Raw genomic sequence first — 26,248 nt, forward strand, 5'->3', positions numbered from 1 at the left:
GATCCTGCTCAAGCAGATATCATCTCAGTCTTACAGTACCTGTCACATTTCTTTACACTATGCCTTTCCTCTTCCAGTATTAAGGTACCTACATTTGCAGTTTCAGTTTGCCCGAGTAATGCTTCACCTATCTTCTCGGACCCCCCCACATGACACTTTTTCTAAAAGGGGTGATTCACTTGAGACCACCAAAAAGGAACCCCATTCCACCTTGGGATGTAAATTATGTCTTAGAATAAGTAATTTTTGCCTCTTTTTGAACCTGCAGCCACTGCCTCTCTAAATATACTCACCTGGAAGACCACCTTCCTCACAGCTCAGCTAGGAGAGTTTCTAAGTTGCAAGCCCTCGCGTGCAGAGAACTTTCACTAACACAACAGCATAAAAGCAGCACAGCAACAGCTCTCAGGTCATTCTAACCAGCGCTTGGGGAGCGCACAAATAGTCCTTTTTAGGACTCACACATAGCAAAAGAACCGAAGATCTGTTCAACAAGAAGGACAACGGAGATCGACACCACCACGGAACACCGAAGGACACAACAGCAGCAGCTCTTCCTAGAGCCCATTGTGTCCATACACAAAACAGCTCTTTTCAGAGCTCACGTGGATCTGCACCTTACACCAAACAGCTCTTCTCAGAGCTCACAGAGATCTAAAAAAGCTCTGGTAAGAGCAACCAGAGACACATTGAAGAATAAAACAAAAAAGTTCTTATTAGAGCTACCACCAACACCTGAACGGGCATTCAAAACACAAATCGGCCCTTCTCAGAGCTCACAGAAATCTGTATCAGCTTCGGTAAGACCAGCCAGAGGCATAGACACAGCTTCGGTGAACCAAACAAAACAGTTCTTTTTAGAACTACCGCATCTGCCCGAAAGGGCATTCTAAACACAAAACAGCTCTTCCCAGAGCTCATAGAGATCTGTAACAGCTCTATATAGAGCTCCAGCTGCCCACAGGGCTAAAACAGCTCTTTTTAGAGCTAGCTCCACCACCGACTACACGTAGAAATCTGTTCACCGTTTAGGATCAAGAGTGAAAGGCTTTGTGTAACTTTCACTAACACAGAGGTAGGATCAACCTCGGAACAAACCCAACTTTTATGCCTAAAGTGGTTTCAGAACTTAATTTAAGCCAGGCTGTCCACCTGCTAGTCTTCTACCCAAATCCTCAGGATAGGGCAGATCAGGTTCTTTGTATCCTGGATGTGCACAGGCAGATCAGGTACTATCTAAACAGAACAAAATTCCCTATTAAAACAGAGCAATTGCTGGTGGCTTTCACAAAGGGTAAACAGGGAAAACCTGTCTCCAAACAAACCATCACTAAATGGAAAGCCAATAGCATTGCGTTCTGTTATTCATACCTTGGAAAGGGTTTACCTAGTCATATTAAAGCTTAGGCCACCAGACATGGGGTGACTACCACTACCTTCTTCAAAGGAGTTCACTCCCAGGCCACCATAGAGGCAGCCACATGGAACTCCATGCACTCCTTCACAAAACACTATAACCTAAGCAATGCCTCCAGAGCTAGAGCAAGTGTCACTTCTGCCATCCTAAAATCTTATTTCCTAAGGTCATACAGATGACCAGCACCCGATTTTTAGCTTGGGAGTCCTCCCAGGAATCAGTACTGCAACAATGATATAGTCGAACATCTATAGTTATAGTAAGTGGGACATAACTCTACTGTCTCTGCAGTTTCATTTTACATTGATTAAGAAGGCAGAGATTAAGCTATAGTAAAATAAGAAAAGAAAAATAGATTTAGCAGTATTTGAGCTATGATCATTTGTATTTTGAACCCTTCCCCATCCATAAGTAAAGTGTTGACAGTAAAGGCAAAACTGGCAGAATGAAATAAATGTCAGTCATTGGGTATGCTTCATTCAGTTTTATCAACTGTAGTACAGTTTTATTTAAGGAAAGAAGAGAGAGTGATGTAAGTCTTCTGCAATGGGGAGACTATCATAGATATGTAGCGTCACAATCAACATGGAGCCAAGACAAGCAAAGTATTGAAGTTGTCCAAAGATGGCGGATCTTTTCCTATGCTCTGATGCATGAGTTTTACGTACTGTTGCTTTTCAGCAGACACACATCTAAAAACAAAAACTTAGTTCAGTGAATGATAGAAGTGATTTGAGAAGGAAACCACAAAAAGTATTCTAGACAAGAAGGGGGGGGGCCAGCTGTAAAGAAGATTTAATTTTCATTTTCTGTATGTTTAAATGTACCAGTGTGACATATCCAGAATGAAAGGTACATTAAAGAGAGATGCTGAATCCACAACATTCTAGTCAGGGTAGTAGATGAAAGGTTAATGTTTTGATGTATTTTTTTTTCTTTCGGTGGGTAATAAATGTTTGTTTGTCAGTGGAATGACTGAAGACAGTCCTTGGGGAAAATGGATATGAAGGGATTTGTCCTAGTTCTCTTATGCTTTTTTTCTCAGAGGACTGTATTTATTTGCATGTGGTTGTTGGACTTCTTTCTTTAATGATGATATGAGCATGGTTAAACACCTCAAGATAATATGTTTTTTTAATTCTTTGTTTTTGATGTGCAGGATATGAAATCCCTAATGAACATCTCTTGCGTATTTTTGAATGGGATACTGAAGAGCACAGGAAACTGCCTGGCAAACATCCCAACAGTAAGAGTATTATAGCATTGTGTGTTTAGCAGCTTGCAAGCTCTTTTTTCTTTTTATAGCATGTCTTTAGTTAGATGTTTGTTTTCTTATTTTACTTGGACCATTTTTTACCTCATTTCCTTATGAAGACTTACTAAGGTTGAGATACCTGTTTGTTTATTCAGCCTAGTTTTGGGTAGTTAATTAAGAACAGCCACATGCATCCTTGAAGACATCAAGACTCATAAGTGTCATAATATAACATGCATGATTGGTGGGGCTGGCAAGGGACTTGAAACCCAAACTTTTATTTTTTATGAAAATTGTAGAATATGCAAGGAAAATGTTGACCTTTGACTAGAACTTGCCCCCAGGTTCAGTGCTCAGAGCCTGGCTGCTTTAGGGGACTCCTTGATGGTTCTGAAGCAGAGGCATCAACATGGATTGCTGAAAGCCCTGAGCACAAGACCCAGTGAAAGGCCTAAATATTACTTTCTAATTCAATAACATTTGTGACTTCACAAAGATGTTTAACCTTTCAGCTGTGTGTGTATATGTGCGTGTATGCATGTGTGTGTGGCAGAACAGGATCGTTGTCAAATGGGACCCTAGAAGTGGTTATGGATCGAGGTCCCCCGCAGCCATTAGTGTCTCATTACTTGCTATTTCTCCCAGTTACCATAAACACTGTTCATACCTCTCAGTGTGCATACTGTTTTCTGTTTTACTTCTACAATGGCTACAGATATTTGCATTTAATTTAAAACTTTTGTTTCAACTTTTATAGCACAAACACTGATAGACATTTACTAAACAAAGTAGTACAGTCTCATAATGAAAACAGACTTAGCATTAAAACTTCTCTGCCCTTGAAATTCACATTCATTGAAATGATATCAAAAACCACATTCAAAGAAAATTCATCTGGCCAGTGGCAAATAGTTTACCTTTGGGCTGTTTTCAAATCATAAGTCCATTGCACACATTTTTAGGACCAAGCAAACATGCAAGAGTTCTTTGATTCATCTTTCTGATTGTATTTAATTACATTCCTTGTATAATACAGCACTAGTTGCTAGAGCGTGTTTTAAACTTAGTTTTTATCATTCTTCCAGTAAGCAATGAAACAAAATGTATGAACCAATAACATTTCCTTTAACTAAGGTATAGGGTTTGAGCCTGAGCAAATAACTAACCACCTGCTATCCTAACTAGGGCAACACACACACACACACACAGACGCACGCACACACACACACACACACACACACACACACACACAGACGCACACATACACACACACACACACACACACACACCTTACTTGTCTGTCTGTGGTCCGCAGTCCAAACGTTTTCCTGTATTCAAATGCCATGCGAGCAGAAGATGAAGATGTAAACAGGTAGCACAGATGTAAACGAATGGATGTAAAGCGCATACTTAAAGAAGAACGCCCTTTAAAGAATTTTTTAATTAAAAAAATTAATCCCACAGCCAGCAGGCCCTCAACCAGCCAGTAGGGGCCACCTTGCAGCCAGGTGACTGCCTTGGTCACCTAGTGCTGGATCAGGCTGTGGTGTGTGTTTTTGTAATTTGTCCGTGAAAACAGCATGTTGGTGGCTGCTAGCTAAAATGAAAAGGGCTATTTTAAAAAGGCTGACTTACAGCCTGGCTGCTTAGGGATTCTCTGATGTTTCAGAGGTGATGACATCATCACAGACTGGTGAGGATCCTAGGTCAAATCCTGTTGAAAGGCTTACATTTTCTTTTCATGTTCCATGATTTAAGTAATTCCTTTTGATAATCTTTCAGCTGCTTTATGCATGCATGTGCATGTGTTTGTGTGTTTATATTCGACCTTTCAAGCAACATGCTGGTGATTCGTAGTTGACAGGAAAATGAAATTGTTTGTTAACCAGGTTAGATCCAGGCAGACCACTTTCAGGTTCAGCCTGGGGTTAATGTTTGCAATTTTAATATACCATGACCCAGAAAATAGTAAACAAGCAAAAAAGGAAGAGAAAAAATATGGTCACCGAATTGTACAATGTACACATTTCACAGTTAAAAAGCTATGTATGATATTTACAGAATAGATACTGAAGAGAGAAAAAAAAATAGAAAATCATTGTATGTAATAAGGTGCAGAAGGGAGGATGATGAAAGAGGGAGAGGAAGTTGGGCAAAAAGAAAAAAGGGGAGTGGGCAAGGGGACTCATAGAGATGGGAACAAAAGTGTATGGGAGTTCAGTTACAGTATGACATTTAAACTGTGATAACTGAGTGGCTTATCTTAAATGATGTTGTGTCAGTTATGTAAGTATAAGATTGCCAATGTCCTACACGATAATTTAATAAAGATGTTTCTTGTTTAAAAAAAAGACAATGGAGGGGGCATTTTAGGTAATACTGATGATGTGAAACTTTTGCATTGTGTATCTTTGAAGAATTTTTTTTTCTGAATGACATTTTGAGAAGGTAGCTATGGATTTAATACACGTAAGAATGAAAAACTAAAAAGATGACTCCGAACCTGGCTGCTTGGGAGCGCTTTAATTCGAGTCCTAGACAAAGAACCAAATTTTCCTTTCATATCCTGTGATTTAAATAATGCCTTTACAGGGGCTTCCATCTGTATCATTGTGTGTGTGTGTGTGTGTGTGTGTGTGTGTGTGTGTGTGTGTGTGTGTGTGTGTTATTTTTATGCAAGTTACTATCATTGCACAAGTTCTTGGGCATTGTTTTGTATAAAAAGTACAGTAATCTTAATAGTGAGTTTTATGCACTTTAGCTTTTACACAGGGAATTGTTTATTTTGTGTTCATTTTTCTGCTGTATACTGTACTGCAGGAAGTAAAAACGTCATCATGGGAGAATAACAAAATTAGCAGTTAAGAAGAGCGATCTTAGGGCATTTGAAGTTGTATCAGGAACAGATTATTAGTACCTCTCTGTGGGTTAAACGTGTTGGTGCAAATTATATTTTTGAATAATTTTGTTCTCATTCTTGGCTTGCTTGTGGGCTCTGGTACCAAGTTACTTGTTTAGCAGGCATTGTCTTGGGCTGTAATGAAATCCATAAAGTGGTTCCTTGCTTTGTTTCCATACCTCTCAACTGTCCACAGTTTTGCAACATGTATAGATTTTTGCCTTATATTTTTGGTCTGTTCCTCATAAAATTTAAGTTTTTCTGGCAAATCATTGAGGATTGAAGTCACTAAGCATTAACAGATATTTAAGTTTCAGACTTCATATCCTTCAGAAAATGCATGATAATGCAAGACCTGTCATTCTATCAACTTTCTAAGTTTATAAGAGCAATATTTAAAATGTGTCCCTATTTTTGGGTCTTTGTCCACCATTATTTTTTATCTTTGTCCAGATTTCTTGATCTAAGAGGTTGAGAGGTGTCTTTGTTTCTTTCAACAGCTTAAAGCTTCCCATCCTGTTATTATGTATCTGTTTGGGGTACTGGTTGGTCATGTTTTTAAGAGAACGTAAATGCTGTAGTTTTATTACTGCTGATTTGTCCGGAGAAAGTTATTGCTGTTCTTCAGTGCTGGCTGTATCTTGTATCTTGTGAGTTGTAGCTCTGTTGACTGTACATACTGAGACACATTACTTCCCCTGTTCACTTTTGTGGATGTGGGAGTGCCTAGTCTGTCAGATTTCTGGCTTTGCTTTTATAGGGCCTGTTTATGCTAGTATGGATTCACTTCATAACATTGAAACTTCAAAATACTGAAACTCAAAATACTGAAACCAAAATACTGAAAGCTCAAAATACTGAATACTCAAAATACTGAAAACACATATTATGTGTAAACTCAGCTTAAACAACATAAATCATAACAATTTCTACCAAATATATGCAGGGGGGCAAGCCGCCCTGCACCCCCCATGTGGGGGGCTGCGCCCCCACACCCCCTGCTAATTAAATATATCAACTCCAAGATTGCACATAGTGTAGTTAAGTGCAATCTTGGAGTAGATATATATAATTAGCAGGGGGCACAGCCCCCATGAGTGCAGGGGGACTTGCCCCCCTGCATATATTTGGTAGAAATTGCTATGATTTATGTATTTTAAGCTGAGTTTACGCATAATATGTGTTTTCAGTATTTTGAGTTTTAGTATTTTGAGTAATCAGTATTTTGAGCTTTCAGTATTTTGTTCTTCAGTATTATGAAGTTTTGTCATTTTCAGTATTTTGAAGTTTCCGTGTTATGAAGTGAATCCGCTAGTATATACAACTTTTCATTTATTCAGTTTTCAGTTTAGAGTGTTGTAGTTGCGCTTTATTAGCTTGTTTTCTTGTACATCCATACTGTGCAGTCTGATGAACTGCATACAAACTTCTCTCTTTGGATTCTTTTAGACAGTGTTTTAAGCAGTGCTTAGTTGTCTGATGTTTTCTAATGACTAGAATTCCTTCCCTGGTAAATCCATTATGTGACAAATCCATGTACTTAATTAAATGGTGCATTAAAGTTTAGTGAGTGTAGTAGAACCAGAACAAGAACTCATGGGGTCAGAAATCAGTAACACTTGTTCTGCCCAAGTTCTGGGTACTGACATCCTAGAAAAGTCTGCATTCACAGACGTGGACCCCCAAGATTATGTCTTGATCTGTCATAATGTGCACCCCTGTGAACATACAGTTCACCTGAGGAAGGTCTTTACCAGGTTTGAAAGACCATCAAAGCTTACTTTTGAACTTGCCTTTGAACAGCAACGCAGAAGAAAAATGGCGGAGCATTAAGCAGTGTCCCACTGCTTTAAATGGACGGCAAGTGCATAGTGATAAGCTTACCTTCACCCAGTCTAACCCCACCTTCACAGAGTAGTACTTTTCAAGGAGAGAGGAAACTGGAGATCTTGATCATAAGTGGCTTCATGAGTGTTTCTTCCTACTTTATTACTTTAGTTTGCTTTTGCATCATCTTAAAAGTACTCAATTGTATTTATTACTGCTTGGTGTAACTATCAATGTTCGTCATGTTACACTGCTGCAGTCATTACACTTGGGTTATCCTGCCGTCAGGCGGTCCCTCAGTCGGCCACAGTTCCAAAGTCTTGGTCCGGCATCGGTTGCTGTCGCTTCTTCCCTGACGTCAGTGTGCCAGGGGTATATAAGATGCAGCCGACGCCATTTTCTTCAGCCTTTCTTGCCGCGCAGTGCCTGAAGCAAAAGCAGTTCGCAAGTGCCGGTCGGCCGACTCCTGAGATTTTCATTCCGAATCCAGAACCGAAGTCTTCTACAAAGCTAAGTACCCCATTGGGGAAACTTTTTCTTGCCTCAGACCGATGTCAGTAAAAGTTAATAATTGTATTTCTTGTGGGAAGCAAATTCTTCATAAGGATTTCCATTCTTATTGTATCCCATGTCTAGGCCCAGACCACGACGTCACAGATTGTCGGTTTTGTGCTAGGTTTAACAAGCGCACTATTAAACGTCTGCTTGATTTTGCCCGACATTATTTTGGCAGAAAATTTAATTACACCATGCCATCAGAACAACCGACGACCTGAATACACAAAAAACACAAAGACAAGGACAGGCATCCGTGGCCCAAAACTGACGATGAAGCCTCTTCTAGGCCAGTCGCCGGTTCTCCGATTTTCAGTGAGGCACCTTCACAGCCCCTGACGACCGCTTCTTTGGAACCACAGGCCGCCTCTGACTCCCACGTGGAGATAGCTGGGCCTTCAGACAAACAAGATTTATGGCCTACCGAGACTAACCCTTCACAGGGATCCGGAGTAGCTGAACAACCGGAAGCTTCAGAGGGTGTTTCCAGACCTACTCAGTTAACCATTAAAACTTCTGCTAAGTCTAAAACCCCTTTAAAAACAAAGAAACAACTTCAACATTCACCAGGACAGGCCTCCATGCCTAAGAAACAAATGCTCAAAATGGCCGAAGACTTAAATACTCTGATCAGGGGGTCCCACCCTCTTCCTGATAAAAGGCCTAGACAGGATGCAGACTGACTCATCCGACCAGGTGTCCCTCTCTTCAGATTCATCCTCAGACCAAGGATACTCTTTACCCCCTTATGAGGATTCTGATGCTGAGGAATCAATTCCATCAGCCTCTCCACCAGAGGACTACTCCTTTGGGGAAAACTTACATACCATGAGGGAGCATTTCCATTGGGAGGGCCAGGATTATTCAGAATCCAAGAAAAGGCTCAGAGATTTTCTTTTATTACCTCAACACAGACCCCTTGCAATTCTGCCAGTGTTAGATATTGTGGATGATGTGTATACTGAATCCAGTTTAAATCCTGACTCCTTACCTCCTGCACCAGTTAAGCCAGACAGATACTACAGAGTCCCTGACTCTCACAAATTTCTTTATAAAAGCCCTGTTGCCGACCCTGAAACTATTTCCCAGGGTCCCAAAGGGGTAAAAGCCTCTACAGCAAAAAATCCAGTCCCCTCTGACAGAGATTCCAGAGCATTAGACAGATGGGAGAAGAAAGTATATACATCTGCAACTTTAGCAATGAGGGCCTTAAATTGCCAGTTTCACATGCTTAAATATCAGTAATATTTGATGTCTCAGTTTTAACAAAAAATGCTTCCAAATTCAGATCCTCCTAACTATAAGGAAATGCAGGATTTATTGCATGCAGCTGAACAAGTGGGAAAACATACTTTGCAATATGGTTTTGATTCATTGGAGGCCTTCTGCAGAGCAGCAGTTACAGGGTCTGTCATTAGAAGACATGTTTGGTTAAAAGAGCAGACTTTACCAGATCATGTTAAAGCAAAATTATTGGATGCACCTTTGCAGCAGGATGTTTTATTTGGAGTTAAGGCAGAAGAGGTATTAAAGAAAATGGAGGATAAGGCAAAATCTATGCAAACGGTGAAGGATTTCTTACAGGTTCAGCCTCCTCGATTTAGCAGAAATTGGCCAACAAAGAATTGGTCCTTTCCAGTTACAGACAGACCTCAAAGGGGTAGATACAGATGCCCAAGAGGCAGAGGTCAACCACAAGGTCCTTACAGGCCTCGACAATGGGGTGCTTCAACCCAGAAAGAAGGGGAAGACAGGCCTCAACCTTATAAAAAACAGCCCCAATGACTTCCCACTACAGCTGCCAAATACTTCTCTCTTGGCAGCCCCCTCGGGAGGAAAACTGGCACTTTTCTGTCACAATTGGCATATGATTACCAAAGACAAAAGGGTTCTCAACATTGTATCTCAAGGTTACAGGTTCCACTTTCACACTCTGCCAAGGTTAAAAGGAATGCCAAATCTGCCACCAAATCAATGGGCAGAGGCTCAAAGACAAATTACAGCACTCATGGACATGAGAGCTTTTCAAAAGGTACCAACACAGGAGCAAGGACAATAATTTTACTCAAGACTCTTTCTGGTTCCCAGAAAGGACAAAGCCTGGAGGCCTATTCTGGATCTTTCTTCTCTAAATACTTACCCGGATGTTCCAAAATTCAAAATGTTGACACTACAGCAGCTCCTTCCCATGCTGGGCAAGAAAGCTTGGCTCATAACTTTGGACCTCAAGGAAGCATACCTGCATGTCCCTATCAGACAAATTTGCAGAAGATACCTCAGATTCCTAGCAGGTTCAGTGCATTACCAATTCTCTGCACTGCCCTTTGGCTTATCTACTGTGCCCAGGGTCTTTACAAAATGCCTGGCACCAGTAATTGCATTTTGCAGACAAAAAGGAATTCAAATTTACCCATACTTGGACGATTGCCTTATTCAAGCAGAGAGCAAAAACATTCTTCTAAAGCATCTGGCATTTGTAAAAAGATTGCTAATTTGCCTAGGGTACACAGTAAATGAAAAGAAGTCAAAACTAGTGCCCTCACAAGAGATAATATTCCTGGGTGCCAGCTTAAATACAATGGCCCAGATGGCTTATCTCACGCCAGACAAGCAAGGACAACGGACTCAATATTTCCAATTGATGGCAACAAAGACCCAACTCCCTGCAAGAAAAATTCTGCAGGCCTTGGGTTACATGGCATCTTGCATACTACTAATTCCATATACCAGACTGCATATGAGGAAATTACAAATGGTACCTAAAGAGTGTCTGGTCTCAACACTGTCACAGTTTGGAAAAAGTAATACCACTTATTCCTTGCCTTCAACAGGAGTTTCGATGGTGGGGTCAAGCCTGTCACCTCAACAAGGGACAGCCTTTCACTCAACCCACAGCCAGGCAAACACTGACAACAGATGCTTCAGATTACGCCTGGGGAGCACACATGGCAGGAAAATGTATTCAGGGCAAGTGGCCCACAGAACAAAGGCATCTTCACATCAATCAAAAAGAGATGCTAGCTGTACAAAATGCCCTTATAGCTTTCAAGGACCTTTTGCATCCAGGACAACTACTACTAAAGACAGACAACACCACAGTTATGTGGTACATAAACAAGCAAGGGGGCCCTCATTCATATCCCCTCTGCAGACAAGCCATGACCTTGTGGAACACAGCTCTAACCTATCAAGTTCATCTGCATGCACAATTACTGCCAGGAGAGAAAAACACATTGGCAGACGACTTAAGCAGAAACATCATGGATCTGCACGAGTGGAAATTACATCCACAGATATTCAGAATGATAACACAAAAGTGGTAGAGCCCGGACATAGATCTGTTTGCATCCCCAATGAATTGCCAGCTACAGAAATTCTGCACAAGGACTTACCACCCACAAGCATGGAAAGTGGATGCCCTCTCATTCAGCTGGAAAAACCTACAAGTATATGCTTTCCCACCACTACCTCTCCTTTCAAAGGTACTCATAAAAGCCAGGCAAGAAAAGCCAGAGATGATCCTGATTGCCCCAGACTGGCCACGCCAGCACTGGTACCCAATCTTAAAGAACTTAGCACAAGGTCCACCATGGATTTTGCCTCAAATCCCACATCTTCTGACTCCTATCAGATACTTCACAGCCAGCTCAAGACTTTAAACCTGGCTGCATGGCAGATTCCTTAGTCAAGCAAGCAATGCCTCTCTCCAAAGCTGTTATGGATGTTATTCTGGAGGCCAGAAGGCCTAGCACCAGGAAAGCCTATTTGGATAAATGGAAAAGATTCTGTGCCTGGAACCAGACTCACAGCCTTGACCCTCTTGTCCCAAATATTCCTCAGATACTGCAATACCTAACTGAGATGCTGGGCAAAGGCCTCTCCTTTTCATCCATTAAGATCCACGCCTCTGCCATCTCTGCTTATTACAACACGGACCCACCAATTTTTTCTAATCCTTTGCTAAAACAGTACCTCAGAGGGGCTAAAAGTATAAGACCGCCCCGTAGAGCACCAACTCCAACTTGGGACCTCAACTACATCTTGGAAAAATTAACTTTACCTCCTTTTGAGCCAGCTAACTCAGCAGACTTAAAATATGTCTCTTGGAAAACTGCTCTGCTCCTGGCAATAACCTCAGCACGAAGAGTTTCAGAACTACAGGCAATAATGGCAGTGGAACCTTTTATCATTTTATGCCAAAGGTGGTATCAAGTGTGGCTCTAAACCAAACTATTCACTTGCCAACTTTTTATCCAAATCCACAGTGTAAAGGGGAGAGACTTCTGCATTCCTTGGACATACACAGGCAGTTACGCTTCTACTTGGACAAAACAAAAGCTTTCAGGAAAACTGAGCAATTGTTTGTAGCATATGCTGCAGGAGCACAGGGAAAAGCCATTTCAAAACAGACCATTTCAAAATGGATAGGGCACTGTATACCTTTCTGCTGTACACACCATGGGAAAACTGTACCCAATAGCATTAGGTCTCATTCCACCAGGGTAACAGCCACTTCAACTGCCTACCTCAGAGGAGTACCTACCAAGGACATTTTGGAAGCAGCAACTTGGAGTTCTGTACATACCTTCATCAAGCATTACCATCTGCCTCTTTACTCTAAATCCAGAGCTGGCTTTGCCACTGCGGTACTGCAGGGCCTTATAGCCACCCCTAATGCCTTATAGAACCAGCCACCCTACCTCAGCTTTGGGATTCTACCCAAGTGTAATGACTGCAGCAGTGTAACATGATGAACATAGTACAGTTTTGTACCTACCATAAATGTAGATGTTCGAGTGTATACACTGCTGCAGTCTAGGTTTCCCTCCCTCCTTCCCCTCTTACTTGCTGGTACGTACCTATGCCTTCTACCCTTTGCTACCTATGGGGAGTATTTGCTGGTAATTGAAAGTTTTTGATTGCTTTTCTTATGTATGTTTTATTAGCAATTTACATTGCCTACCCTTCTGGGGGCACCTGACATCTGGGGCAAGAAAAACTGAAGAAAATGACGTCCGCTGCAACTTATATACCCCTGGCGTACTGACATCAGGGAAGAAGTGACAGCAACAGATGCCGGACGAAGACTTTGGAACTCTGGCCGACTGAGGGACTGCCTGACGGCAGGATAACCCAAGTGTAATGACTGCAGCAAGTGTATACACTCGAACATCTACATTTATGGTAGGTACAAAACTGTACTTTCTAAGCCTTTTGGTTTAAGCACTTGGGCTTCAGACCAGTTGTTTTAGATTAAGAGGTTTGTCGTATGCACTGTTGTGGCAGGACAGGTAGCTTACATCCTTCTAAGTTGGGAACTGCTGATTGAAGGCTCAGTGTCTGTTATTCTAAAAGTGCATTAGTTCTGGTTTAAGCACTTGGGCTTCAGGCCAGTTATTTTACATTACGAAAGTTCGTGATCTGCACTCTTGTGGGAAGAGAGGCTGGACTCTGCCCTACTGAGCTGGGAATTTCTGGTTAAAGCCTTATAGTGCCTGCATATTTGAACTGTTTCTTACGGAAATTGGTGCGCCTTGTTTGCTGTAGCATACACTAGATCCAGGCCTGCTGAATCTAGCTTTGTTTGTAGAACTTGGGCACTAATCCAGGCCTTCTTTTTTGGAGAAGGTTCCCCCTGCACCCCAGTGGCAGGAGTGTGTGCAGTTAGAACTTGTCTGATTTGAAGACTACAGGAACAGAGCTCAGTTTTGAGATTTTTTTACTGGTTAATTGGGTAATTTGTTTAAAAGCCTTTTCTGATTGTTTGTAGTCATCTAAAGCTGTTTTAAGTGTATTTTTTATTGTTTGTAGTCGTTTAAAGCTGTTTTAAGTGTATTTTTACTGTTTTTGCCTTATCTTTTTTAAAAAAAATGTCCTCCTTTCCCACCTTTCTAAGCTAGTATAGTACAGTTTTCAGGCTAGTGCTGAATTCAGGGCTGTGTTACAATTTTCTGTGTTGCCCATACCTTACTTGGATAGAGGGAGGTTTCTCTTTTCACCTGTGAGAGAGGGAGCTTTGAGCAGCCATCTGTCCCTGGAGGAGTGGTAGCAGCCCAGAAGTTAGTAGTTTATAGGCCATTTTGGGCTAATTTCTATCTCTTTCATTTCCCTGGTGTAAAAATCACATTTGCACAGTTTTGCACGTCTGGGCAGCGCCAGTTAGCTAGGGCTAAATTTATCCTGGCTCCACCAAGTCTCCTCTTCAGTTTTTCCCTTGAAAGTAGTCTAACTCTCAACCTAAGCACTTAAAAAGCATCCTACAGTCCAGCACTTGCTCAGACCTAATAGCAAGCACTAATATACCCCAACACTTGATTGCCCAGCAGGGCAAGGCTCATTATTCACCCCTCACCAACCAAGCGACTAAGCAGCTCACCCTACTATTCAGGCATGACCAAAGGGCAATTTCAGGTATACTCTCCAGTCCAGCTGGTGAACCTGGGTATCCTGAGGCAATGTTACAACTGCCTCATGTACACAGACAACCCTGTCCTCCTACCGCAAAACATTAACTTATGCGAGAGATGCTAACTTGATGGCTAAGCTCCCTCCATCCAAGACTGGAACAGGCAGTCATGAGGAGAAGGTTAACACTTGCACCACACCTCCAGCCTCACACAGATATACTAAACCAGCACTTGCAAAAAAATACACTTAAATACACAAAATCATACTCAGAGGCTCTAAATAAAAACCTGCAAAAGCATCACAGACCTCCAAAGCAGACACCCAAAAAACCTGCACCTCCCATCACAAACCAGACAACACATAAAACACAAAATCAGTGTGCCGCATAATCACAGCCCTTAAGGCAAAATAACATACCTAACACACTAGTAATAGGCGACTCTATAGTCAGGCACACTGACATCCCACTCACAAGGCTGAACAAGGAGAAGGTTATTGTTAGCTGCCTGTTGGGAGCCAGAATCCGCCACATAACACAAGCACTCAGGTCACTCCAGAACAAGTACAAATATGACTCTGTCGTTGTTCATGTTGGTGTGAATGACCTGAGATGTACCTCCCTGGACTACATAAAAAGAGACATGGAAGAGCTCTCTGGTCATGTAGCCCAGGCAGGTATGAACCTGACCCTGAGTAGTATCCTGCCCTCACCAAGAATAATACCACAGTATAAAGAAAAAATGATCAATTTCAACAATCGGCTAAGCTTCTGTTGTCATTCAAAGGGGATCCAGTGTCTGTCAGCCTGGGATAACATGCTCGACAAGCCTCGTTGCTTCGCAAGAGACTGCTTGCACCTGTCACCCCTAGGCTTTCAAATACTGGCCAAGGCTCTTGCTGCCCCACATAGTGCCTTTTTTTAGGCAAGACTCAAAAGTCAAACCCACCTCCGTAAACAGCAAAAATAATAAAATGAGGGTTATATTACTCAACGCCAGGAGTTTAAATCTCAAAATGCACACACTCAAAGCACTCCTCAGTATGGAGAACGTTGACATCTGTGCAGTAACTGAAACCTGGTTCAAGGCTCCACAGAGCACCCCAGCACTACCAGGCTACAACTCATACCACACATTTTGGCCAGACAACATGGACCGAAACAAAAAAGGAGGGGGTGTATCCATATTCATCAAGAATACCTACATCTCCAGGTTAGTGGCACAGCATGATACCTCTGAGATCATCCATGTGCAACTAACATCAGGCAAATCTGCAATGTAAATAGTGGCCTGCTACAGATCACCCTCCATGACCCAGGACCACCACTCCGCCTTTCTGGAGACACTGGAAAACATGAAGGTCCTACCGAACACCCTGATATTGGGAGATTTCAATTACCCTACCGTTAACTGGGAAAAAAACTACTCAAGTAAAATCTCCCAGGTCCAGCGCTTCCTGGAATTTATCAACTCAAATGCCCTGTATCAGCTGGCAAACTCCCCTACCAGAGGTGAAACTCTTTTATTACTACAGTGCAAGTAAGCGCTTTTACGTTCTCTCAACGCTTCATTAGACTTCAAAACAGTTGCATTTCAAAAAACCATCTTTAAATATATGCACCAATACAAAACACCCAATCAGCATCACTACAATATCATCACATACTTAAAAATAAAGGCATACATCATAAAATGTACTATTCTACACATCTCTATTACATATCATAATAAACATAGTGTGCCTTCTTAAAATATAAAAACAAACATAACACCTCAACAAATATATATATATATATGTTAATCATATATATATGTTATATGCATAAAAATAACAGAATCAAGGAAATCCAGAAAATCAATGTTTATAAGGACGTGCTGCCAGAAAAGGTTTAAACTAACCTTATCATTAAAGGAGTACCGCACCCAGACAGACTCAAAAAACATGTTTAAAACATCTTGGCATGATGTTTCCTACACTTTAACAGCACTCTGGGATTATTTACAGGATTTTAAATATTTTTATATGTAATTCCAGACTCTGACCACCTGGAGGCTGGCATATTGACGTGGTTTGGATAAATCAGGTTGCCATCCAGTATCCCAGAAATTATAGCCGGCCTTAGGCATAGGCCAACTAGGCGGCTGCCTAGGGCACCGGTGTAGCAGGGGTGCTTTTCTAGTATTTATTTGCTGTAAGAACACCAGGATGGGGGCACCGAGTGGTGTGATGGGGCGTTATGGAACCCTTTTGCCTAGGGCACCAGTTGACCTAAGGCCGCTCCTGCCAGAAATCATTGTTTGGCTCAAAAATGTTACATCATGCAGGCCTCCGTTTGCCTAAAGTTCCTGTCATTTCATAGATGTTGCATGTGTACAAAGTATTGAGTAAAATAGAACAGTGTAAGTAACATTCCCTGCTGCTGGATGACTACATAAAACAGAAACAGTGCAAATGCCACAGAACACACTCAAAGTGCTGTTTACTGCTGCCTTTTTTTTTCTAATTTAGTTTAAATGGCACTAATTTGTGAGAGAATGAATTCCAGTCCATTTACTTCTCCCCTCCCCCATAACACTTAGCTTCCCTAGCTGTCAAAGTCCTGAGGGTAATTTGACCTGGTAATTCCATTGATTGGCAGATCTCAGCAGGGTGCTTGACTCATGCAATTTAATCTTTGCTCTAGCATTTCCTTTGTTAGAGGGGACTTTTTTGCTGCACTATAGCCATGGCCTTACTTGACTGCAATCACATCCAGTAAGGTCTTGCACCAAGGAGCTAAAGAATAAAACATTTATACTATTAACCAGTTTAGATCTTTATTAATTTAAGTGTTAAGGTATCACTTCATGCTTCCACCTTGTTAAAAATTGAGATTTACATGTGCAAAGTGTGATGGTATGCAGTGTTTGCCTTCATATGTTTTTACTCCACTGGTTGGTTTGCAAAAAAAAAAAAAACTTTTGCAGTGTCCCTGGATTTGTCTTTGTACATACAAACCACATTGCTATATTTTCCCCTTCCTTTTTCTTGTGTCCAGAAGTCACTTATAACAAAGTAATTTTTTTATTGATCTTTTTTAAAATAAAGGACATCAAGGTTAACTTACCTTGAATCAGATAATGGATGCCACTGCAAAGAATCACTGTTGAAATATTTGTGCATGGACAAAATCCCTTACTAAATCTATTTTCCAGCCTCCAGTTCAGTTGGTGCTATGGCTTTAATATACTGGTGTGTTTGCTCATGCCTTCCAAATATCTCCACCATTACATACCAGTTTTGCAGTGTAGTAACCACCCAACATGCCCATACACCTTTAGCCATCAATATGCAGCTACTCCTGTTCATGTGAGTATGTGAACTAATTTTCAGACTTAAGGTGTGGAAGCTGCACTGAATAATTCTAGGTGCTTGTTCAGGTTTCACATGGTGCTTGCTTAGAGCTACTCTCATGTTAAGCCGCTATGAATATGTTGCACTGCCACCTCTGATACCAGGGTAATGTTTTACTCTTTCTATTCCTGCACTGCACACTAGCAGTATCTGGTGCAAATACAACAGAGAAGTACACCACCTAAGCATCATTTGCCATGCAGAATGTACAAGTAAGCAAACCAAATTTCTGTGTTTCCAAACATCGGTGTTACTACACTACTACTGAATAAAATGAACAGCACTCAGGCTGGGGGAAGGAGAAGGGAGCCATGACATCACAGAATGGGTGGGTCTTATTATTTTAGTTAGAATCAGATGACGGCTGTGGTGATGTCACTTTGGGGGAGGGAACTGATTAAAAAAAAAAAAAGTACCTGCACTGCCTGGCCTCGATGATGTCAGTAATTGGGCGACTCCAGCAAGCTTTATTCAAAAGTGAGAGAATCATTTTGTAAGTGAAACCATCACAGTATGAGAAGGTAGGCTTCTGCTACAGAAGTAAGGGGAATTATAAAAATTGTAAATGCTTTATTGTTGTTGCTTTACAGAGGACAATGTAAATAGGGAGAAAAAGGGCCTTTAAGTTGAGGAATACATTAGAGAAACCTGTTGTACTCCTTTAAGCCCTCGTCCTTTATATGCCTGTAATCTAATGATCCATCTATTCTCACGTTCTTCTGTTTGATTGTTTATGTTCCCTAATCTTTTTGTTCTTTTCACTAACTGTAATACACTAAACCTAAAAGAGTGTGATGTCCCTACACTTAATATGTGTCTAGCTACCCTTGTGAACAGTTTTACACTTTTGAGCATCTTAGATGCATTTTTTCACACTGTATTCTTCAGTTGTCAAATGTGATTGTTTTTATGATGACAGTGTCAACAATGTTGATGGCGTATCAGTGCAGCAGGTGTAGTCAAAATAATTAGTCACTATAAAGTCTGTTTCTACAAATATTTCTTCACAGTTTCCTAATTTTCTAATTCACCTTTTGCAGCAGAACATGTGTTGTCTGGAAACAATGATTCCTCTCATTCCCTGCCTGCAACAGGAGTTTCTATGGTAGGCAAAGGCCTGTCACCAAAACATGGGACGGCCCTTCACTCTACCCCCTGCCAGCCAAACCTTAACAACAGACTCATCAGATTATGCCTGAGGGGCCCACATGGCATGAAGATGCATTCAGGGCATATGGGCACCAAAACAAATGCATCTACATATCAACCAGAAAGAGATGCTAGCTGTTCAAAATGCCCTAACAGCCTTCAAGGACTTACTTCATCCAGGACAGCTACTGATAAAGACGGACAACACCACAGTCATGTGGTATATAAACAAGCAAGGGGGCACGCATTCATACCCCCTTTGCAGATTAGTCATGGCACTGTGGGACACAGCTTTAACCTACCAAATATATCTTCAAGCTCAATTCCTGCCAGGAAAACAAAACATTCTGGCAGACAATTTAAGCAGAAACCTTAACGAGTGGAAACTAAATCCACAAGTCTTCAGCATGATAACAGAGAAATGGGCAAGCCCAGATATAGATCTATTTGCCTCTCCTCAAAATTATCAATTGAAAAGATTCTGCACAAGGACTTATCACAGACAAGCATGGAAAGTGGACGCTCTATCCTTCAGTTGGAAAAAACTATCAGTTTATGCCTTTCCTCCTCTGATTCTTCTACCCAAGGTCCTCTTAAAGGTCAGACAAGAGAAGCCAAAGATGTTATTAATTGCCCCGGACTGGCCCCGCCAATACTGGTACCCAGTCCTAAGGAGCTTGTCTCAATACCCAGCTTGGACCTTGCCTCAAAGACCACAACTACTGTCCCAGCAAAACAATCAGATCCTGCACAATCAACTACAGACTCTGAACCTGGCAGCATGGCTAATCATGTAATCATACAAATGACACTTCTTAGTAAAGCTGTGATGGATGTCATTTTGGAGGTCAGAAGGCCTAGTACTAGAAAATCTTATGCTGACAAATGGAATAGATTCTGTGCTTGGAATCAAGCACAAGGAACTGATACAGCAGAGCCACATATTCCTCAGATATTACAATACTTGACTGAGATGCTTGACAAAGGCCTATCTTTCTCATCAGTCAAAATCCATGCCTCTGTCATTTCGGCTCATTACAATACAGAACCATCATCCTTTAATAAAGCAGCATCTTAGAGGTGCCAAAAATTGAAAGCCTCCTAGAAGATCACCATTACCTGCATGGGACCTCAATTATGTGTTGGAAAAGCTCACCCTGCCTCCATTTGAACCAGCTGCTACCGCTGATATTTCTTATCATGGAAGACAGCTCTGCTACTAGCAATTACTGCAGCAAGAAGAGTTTCAGAACTGCAGGCCCTCATGGCTGTAGAGCCTTTTATCATATTTTACCCAGACAGGGTGTCTCTGATGACAGATCTTACTATTGTGCCTACGGTGGTTTCCAGTGTGGCTCTTAACCAAACAATTCATCTGCCAACTTTTTATCCAAATCCGCAGAACAAAGGGGAGAGGATTCTGCATTCCTTGGATGTACACAGACAGCTAAGATTCTACTTGAGCAGGACTAAAGCTCTAAGAAAAACTGAGCAATTACTAGTGTCATATGCTGCAGGATCAGAAGGGAAGGCTATTTCAAAGGAGACAATTTCAAAGTGGATAAGCCACTGCATCTGTTTCTGCTACTTACACCATGGTAAACCTGTGCCCAAGGACATTGGGTCTCATTCCACCAGAGCTTCAGCTACTTCAGCAGCCTTTCTCAGAGGAGTACCAACCAAAGACATTCTAGAGGCTGCTACTTGGAGTTCTGTTCACACCTTTACAAAGCATTACCATTTGCCTCTTTACTCTAAGTCCAGGGCAGGCTTTGCCACTGCAGTGCTGCAGGGCCTTATAGCCACACCTAATGCTGTTTAACTCCAGCCTCCCAACCATAGCTTTGGGATTCTACCCAAATGTAATGACTGCAACAGTGAAGCATGAAGAACATAGTACAGTTGTGTACACTTACCATAAATGTAGATGTTCGAGTGTATTCACTGTTGCAGCCCAGGTTACCCAGGTTACCCTCCCGCCATACCCCTGTCATTCTAAAGTTTATCTTTCCTTCTCTATCTTCTACAACCTATGTGGTGTATTTGCTTGTAGATGAAGGTAAAGTTTATATTGATGCATGTATATATGTATATGTGTGGCTCTATATATATATATATATATATATATATATATATATATATATATATATATATGTATATCTCTAATAATATAATATAATATAATATAATATAATATTACTACCTTTTTGGGGGCACCTGACATCGGGGGCAAGAAAAACTAAAGAAAATGGCATCGGCTGCATGTTTTATACCCCTGATGACCTGACGTCATGGAAGAGGAGACAGCAACCAACGCAGGACCCAAGACTTTGGAATTCAGGCTGACTGAGGACAACCTGCCAGCAGATTACCCAAATGTAATGACTACAACAGTGAATACACTTGAACATCTACATTTATGGTAAGTGCACACAACTGTACTGTTGGTATTCTCCATTCCAATATCTAATAGAATGGGCATGATAAGGTCCATTCTTTTTGACAATTGGAAGGTCATTCTGGGTAATCCAGATTTAGTTAAAATTTGGGGTAACGAACCATTGTTCAAGTACAAGAAGACAGTTAACCTTCAACAGCCGAGGTCAAAAGTTGACAACCCGGGCACTTACCCATGTGGACAGTGTCGTCAATATAGACTTATTATGGGTTCATCTTCTATCGAATTTAAACACATCAACAGGACTTTTTGGGCTAAGGGGCACTATACTTGTGACACATTAAATATGGTTTATGTGGCTGTCTGTAATTCTTGTAAATATTTTTATGTAAGAAAAACCATCAGAGCTTTACGTAGGATGGCTTATGAACATACCTTGGCTATTAAGAAAAAAGACCCTTCTAATGCGCTAGCCAGACACTCGTGTGGATTTCAAGAAATGTTATTTTTATGTTTTGGAGCAAGTAGATGCCAGTTTGTTTAGTGGTAATTTTAAGATTACTTTAGAATGTCATCAAAGTCTTTGGCAAATTTTATTGGTGGCTGATCAGCCCCCAGGTCACAACAAAATGGTTAATATAAAGTGATTTTTACAAGCACAAAGACCTTGAAACTTTATTTGTATTATTTAATTAGTTTCTTATATAACATTTGTGAATAAATATTTTCTGTACTAAACTACTTTTTATGCTAAAGTTTACTAAGGTATGGTTATACTGCCATTTATGTATTAACGTGGTTTATATTGAAATGTGCCTTTAAATTGTGAATGGGTTGCTGTCATGTGGCTTTTGAAATTTTGTATTTATGGGCTTGTGTGATGGGTGACTCTGTTTCTGATGAAGTCCAATTGAATTAAAAGTGGATGAAAGCGCTAAGTTGGTGTCTGGTTTATTTTGCTGCATTGTCTACAGTTTTCGAGTTCTTCTGTTTTTTTTGGTGGTGTTCTGCATTTCTATACATTTGTAAGTACTTTTATCTCCCACTGTCTCCCTTACATATAGAAATTCTGCTTAACTAATTAGATTATGCCTCAGATATGGAAAACAGCAATAGTCACTACTATTCCAAAACTATCCAAGCTAACTACTGCTTTGCAATATCATCCTGTCTCAGTACTTCCTATCTTAGGTAAAATACTTGAAAAAATTATCTACAACTAAATTGCTGCTTATTTATATCAATACCATCTTCTGTCCAGGAAGCAACATGGATTCTGGTATGGATGCAGCACTATAACAGCTCTCTACTCTTTCACAGATTACATCCTATTCAATATGGACAAAGGCATCCTGACAGGAGCCAGCTTTATGGACCTTGCAAAAGCCTTTGATCAAAGTGACCATAGATTACTATTTGACAGACTACCTGAAATGGGCATTGGTGATGATGCAAAACCTTGATTTATAACTTCCTCACCAATAGATCCTTTAAGGTGAAAGTAGGCACCACTGTCTTTGAAACAGTTCCACTTATGAAAGAGGTTCTCCAGGGTTCCACTTTAGCACTTCTGTTATTTTTAATATTTTTCAACAAATTCACATCTGATCATATTCAGATCCATGTAATCATTAATGCAGATGACATAGTCATCTTCAGGTCAGACATATCTCCTTCCGTTAGGATGCCTTTGTCCATATTGAATAGGATGTAATCTGTGAAAGAGTAGAGAGCTGTTATAGTGCTGCATCCATACCAGAATCCATGTTGCTTCCTGGACAGAAGATGGTATTGATGTAAATAAGCAGCAATTTAGTTGTAGATAATTCACAAAAAAGATACTGTTAGAGATAAAAAGGAATATTATCTTCATCTTCAACAAAGTAGTCAAAACACCCCTCAAAAATTCTGGACAAGCATTAATAAACTTCTTAAACCAGGACATTCACCTACTCCTACCCCTACAGGCTTTCACCCCAACAATGCTACACGGATCCCAGATGCCTTTAATAAGTATTTTACAGAAGCCATTCAATCCCTAGCTAACTCATTACCGACACCGACTGCATCCTTACCAAATACCTCTCTACCCTCATCTAAGAACTTTCAAATTCAACCCGTTGCTACATCTCTTATTTATAAGCTTCTTAAGAAACTCAAACCTTGCACCCCATCTGCTGACCAACTCCCATCTGAATACCTACAAATAGCTGCTAAAGCTATCAATTATCCTGTATCTATACTGATAAATAGGACTATCACTGAAGGAACAATCCCCACCTTATGGAAAATATCTCACATAATTCCCCTACATAAAGGAGGCTCATCAACTGAACTCTCAAATTTTCGCCCTATTGCCTTACTTTCCCCATTAGCCAAGATTATGGAAAGATGTGTTCACAAACAAATGCTTAACTACCTTCTTCAAAACAAACTTCTAGCTAACTGTCAACATGGTTTTAGACCATTCCACAGTACTACAACTGCCCTCCTTTCCTTCTCTGACTCCATAAACAATAATAGGAACAATAATTGTTTCTCCTCAGCACTTTTCATAGATCTTTCAAAAGCCTTTGATATGGTTAACCACAATATACATCTTGACAAACTAAACCTTTATTCTCTCAGCCCACACTCTCTACAGTGGTTTAGGAGCTATCTCCATAACAGGCAACAAGCAGTCCTTTGGGAAAACAACCTATCTTCCTTACTGTCAGTAAATATTGGTGTTCCACAAGGATCAATCCTAGGTCCCCTTCTTTTTTCCTTATTTATCAATGACCTACATCTGAATATACCACAAGCCACCTGCATTCAATATGCTGATGACTCAACACTAATCTGTACTGCTAAAAATATTCCCTCCCTCCAGTCCCTCACCCAAACAGTCTTCCAATATGTTGAAAATTGGTTTTTGCAACACTGCCTCCTCCTTAACCCCAAAAAAAATAAACTTCTTCTCTTTACTCCTACTCATAAATCTCCCACACCTCTCTTTACTATCTCCTCAAATAATGCAACCAGTAAAAACCCTGATAAGACCCACCCGACTGCTAGGTGTAACTATTGATAACCATCTCAACTACGATGAACACATTAACACCACTATTAAAACTGTCAACAAAAAAATTGGGACACTCTACAGAATTAAACCCTTTCTTACCCCAGAAGCTAGAAAAACCATTGCACAGACACACCTGATCTCCACCCTCTTTTATGCCTCACCTATCTATACTAACTTATCCAAAAATAACATTACCAAACTCTCTATCTGCTACAATAGCATAGCCAGATTCATTACTCCTTCTCCCCTAAGAACTCACCATTGTCTTAACCTCAAACATCTAGATTGGTTAGAGCTAAATAACCACTTACTCTATCAACAACTACTCATCATTCATAAGACCCTTTACTACCCTGATGTCACCCCTAGCCTTACAAAACTGATTATACCATATAAAAACCTAGCCACACTCCATTCTGCTAACTGCTAATAAACTCCTAGTATCTCTAACTAAATCATATAATAAAGCTGGGGATTCATTACTTGCAAACTCCATAGGTAAAATCTGGAATCAACTCGCTCAAGAAATAACTAATCAAAACTCTACCTCTCTTTTCAAAAAACACATTAAACAACATCTCAAAACAAAATGGATATGTCCGTGTGCAAATCCCGACTGAAATCATGTCCTCACTCACCTAGTTCTCTCCCCCTATCCCCCTTACTGAGCTCCTCACTAAAACTTTCAAGAGTTTGAGAGTCATATCTAAGAACTAGGCTTTACCAGTAACCTTTTTTTCTGTCCGTGTAACTTCTTCTTGTGTTATTGTTACTGTTTTATAAGTCTAATTTAGTAGTATGTAGTATAAGTTTATCTCCTATTTTTAGTATTTGTTTTGTGTTGAAACTTATTTTTCTTCCTACCTTGTATTGTTTACTCATATTTTGCTTTATGTGATAAATCATTGTTTATTGCCTGTACTGGAGCTTTTCTCCCCGGGCCTCTACTGAAAATGGATATTATGTCCAGCTAGACTAGCCCGGTCAACAAATGTAAAATAAATAAATAAATAAGTTATACAAACTTGGCTCCAAGATGGCTAATAGGCCAGAAACCTCTGCTGAATCCCTCAAAAACAAAAGCAATGCTATTTGGAATTAACCAAAAATAGTCAAAGCAATAGTCAAAGCACCCAACTACCGTAATATTAAAGATGTTAACAATACCACATACCACATCCTTCAAATACTTTGGCATTTGGCTAAACCAATTTCTTAACTTCAAACTAAATATTCAAAACACACACAAAAAGGATAACCATGCTAAATGGGTGAACAAACTGTCACCTCTTCTGTCCAAGCCAGCCAAAGCTGCCATAGACAAAGGAATACTTATTTCAACTTGAATGTGGACTACCCATTATAGCTGCAGCCTCAAAGAAAAATGCCACCAGCTTACAAACCATTTTCAATAAAATCTGCCACCTCATTACTAACTCCTCCAATAATGAACAGCACTGCGTAACTCTTGTCTAAGCTAAATGACTTACAGTACTTTTGAGAGCAAACTTCCTGGGATCACTAATTCACAAAGCCCTTTCTCCTAGACATCATCCTGTTTCACTCATAAACTTTTCACCAAAACCCCTTCATACAATCTCAGGGGTATGCCTCAACCGTACTAACTCCAAAACATAAACTTTATTGCACTGACCGTACATTCTCCATCGTGGCACCTAAACTGTGGGACTCCATTCCTCTCTCAGTCCGAGTACTCCGACTTCAGATAACAGCTCAAGGAACACCCCTTCATAGGTGTGTAGTAGGCCAACAGCCCTGGAGCATTTACAAGCCTAGTGCGTACAAGTGCCCTGGCATCATGCCGCCGTAAGTTCCTGGTGCCTCTATCAAGTAGAGCCACTGGAGTGATCCCTGGGGTCAAC

General features: G+C 40.7%; 1 protein-coding gene across 1 annotated transcript in view; it reads left to right on the plus strand.

Annotated features, from left to right (window-relative positions):
• The window catches only part of LOC122809251 (oocyte zinc finger protein XlCOF6-like), a 551,808-nt gene that overhangs the window by 309,328 nt on the left and 216,232 nt on the right, over positions 1-26,248 (plus strand). Inside the window, exon 3 of the mRNA XM_044080578.1 lies at positions 2,577-2,663. Within this exon, the coding sequence (XP_043936513.1) occupies positions 2,577-2,663 (87 nt within the window). The remainder of the gene's footprint in view (positions 1-2,576; positions 2,664-26,248) is intronic.

This window comes from Protopterus annectens, chromosome 8.part0 (genome assembly GCF_019279795.1).
Source record: "Protopterus annectens isolate FY-2018-M chromosome 8.part0, PAN1.0, whole genome shotgun sequence".
Classification (NCBI taxonomy): Eukaryota; Metazoa; Chordata; order Ceratodontiformes; family Protopteridae; genus Protopterus; species Protopterus annectens.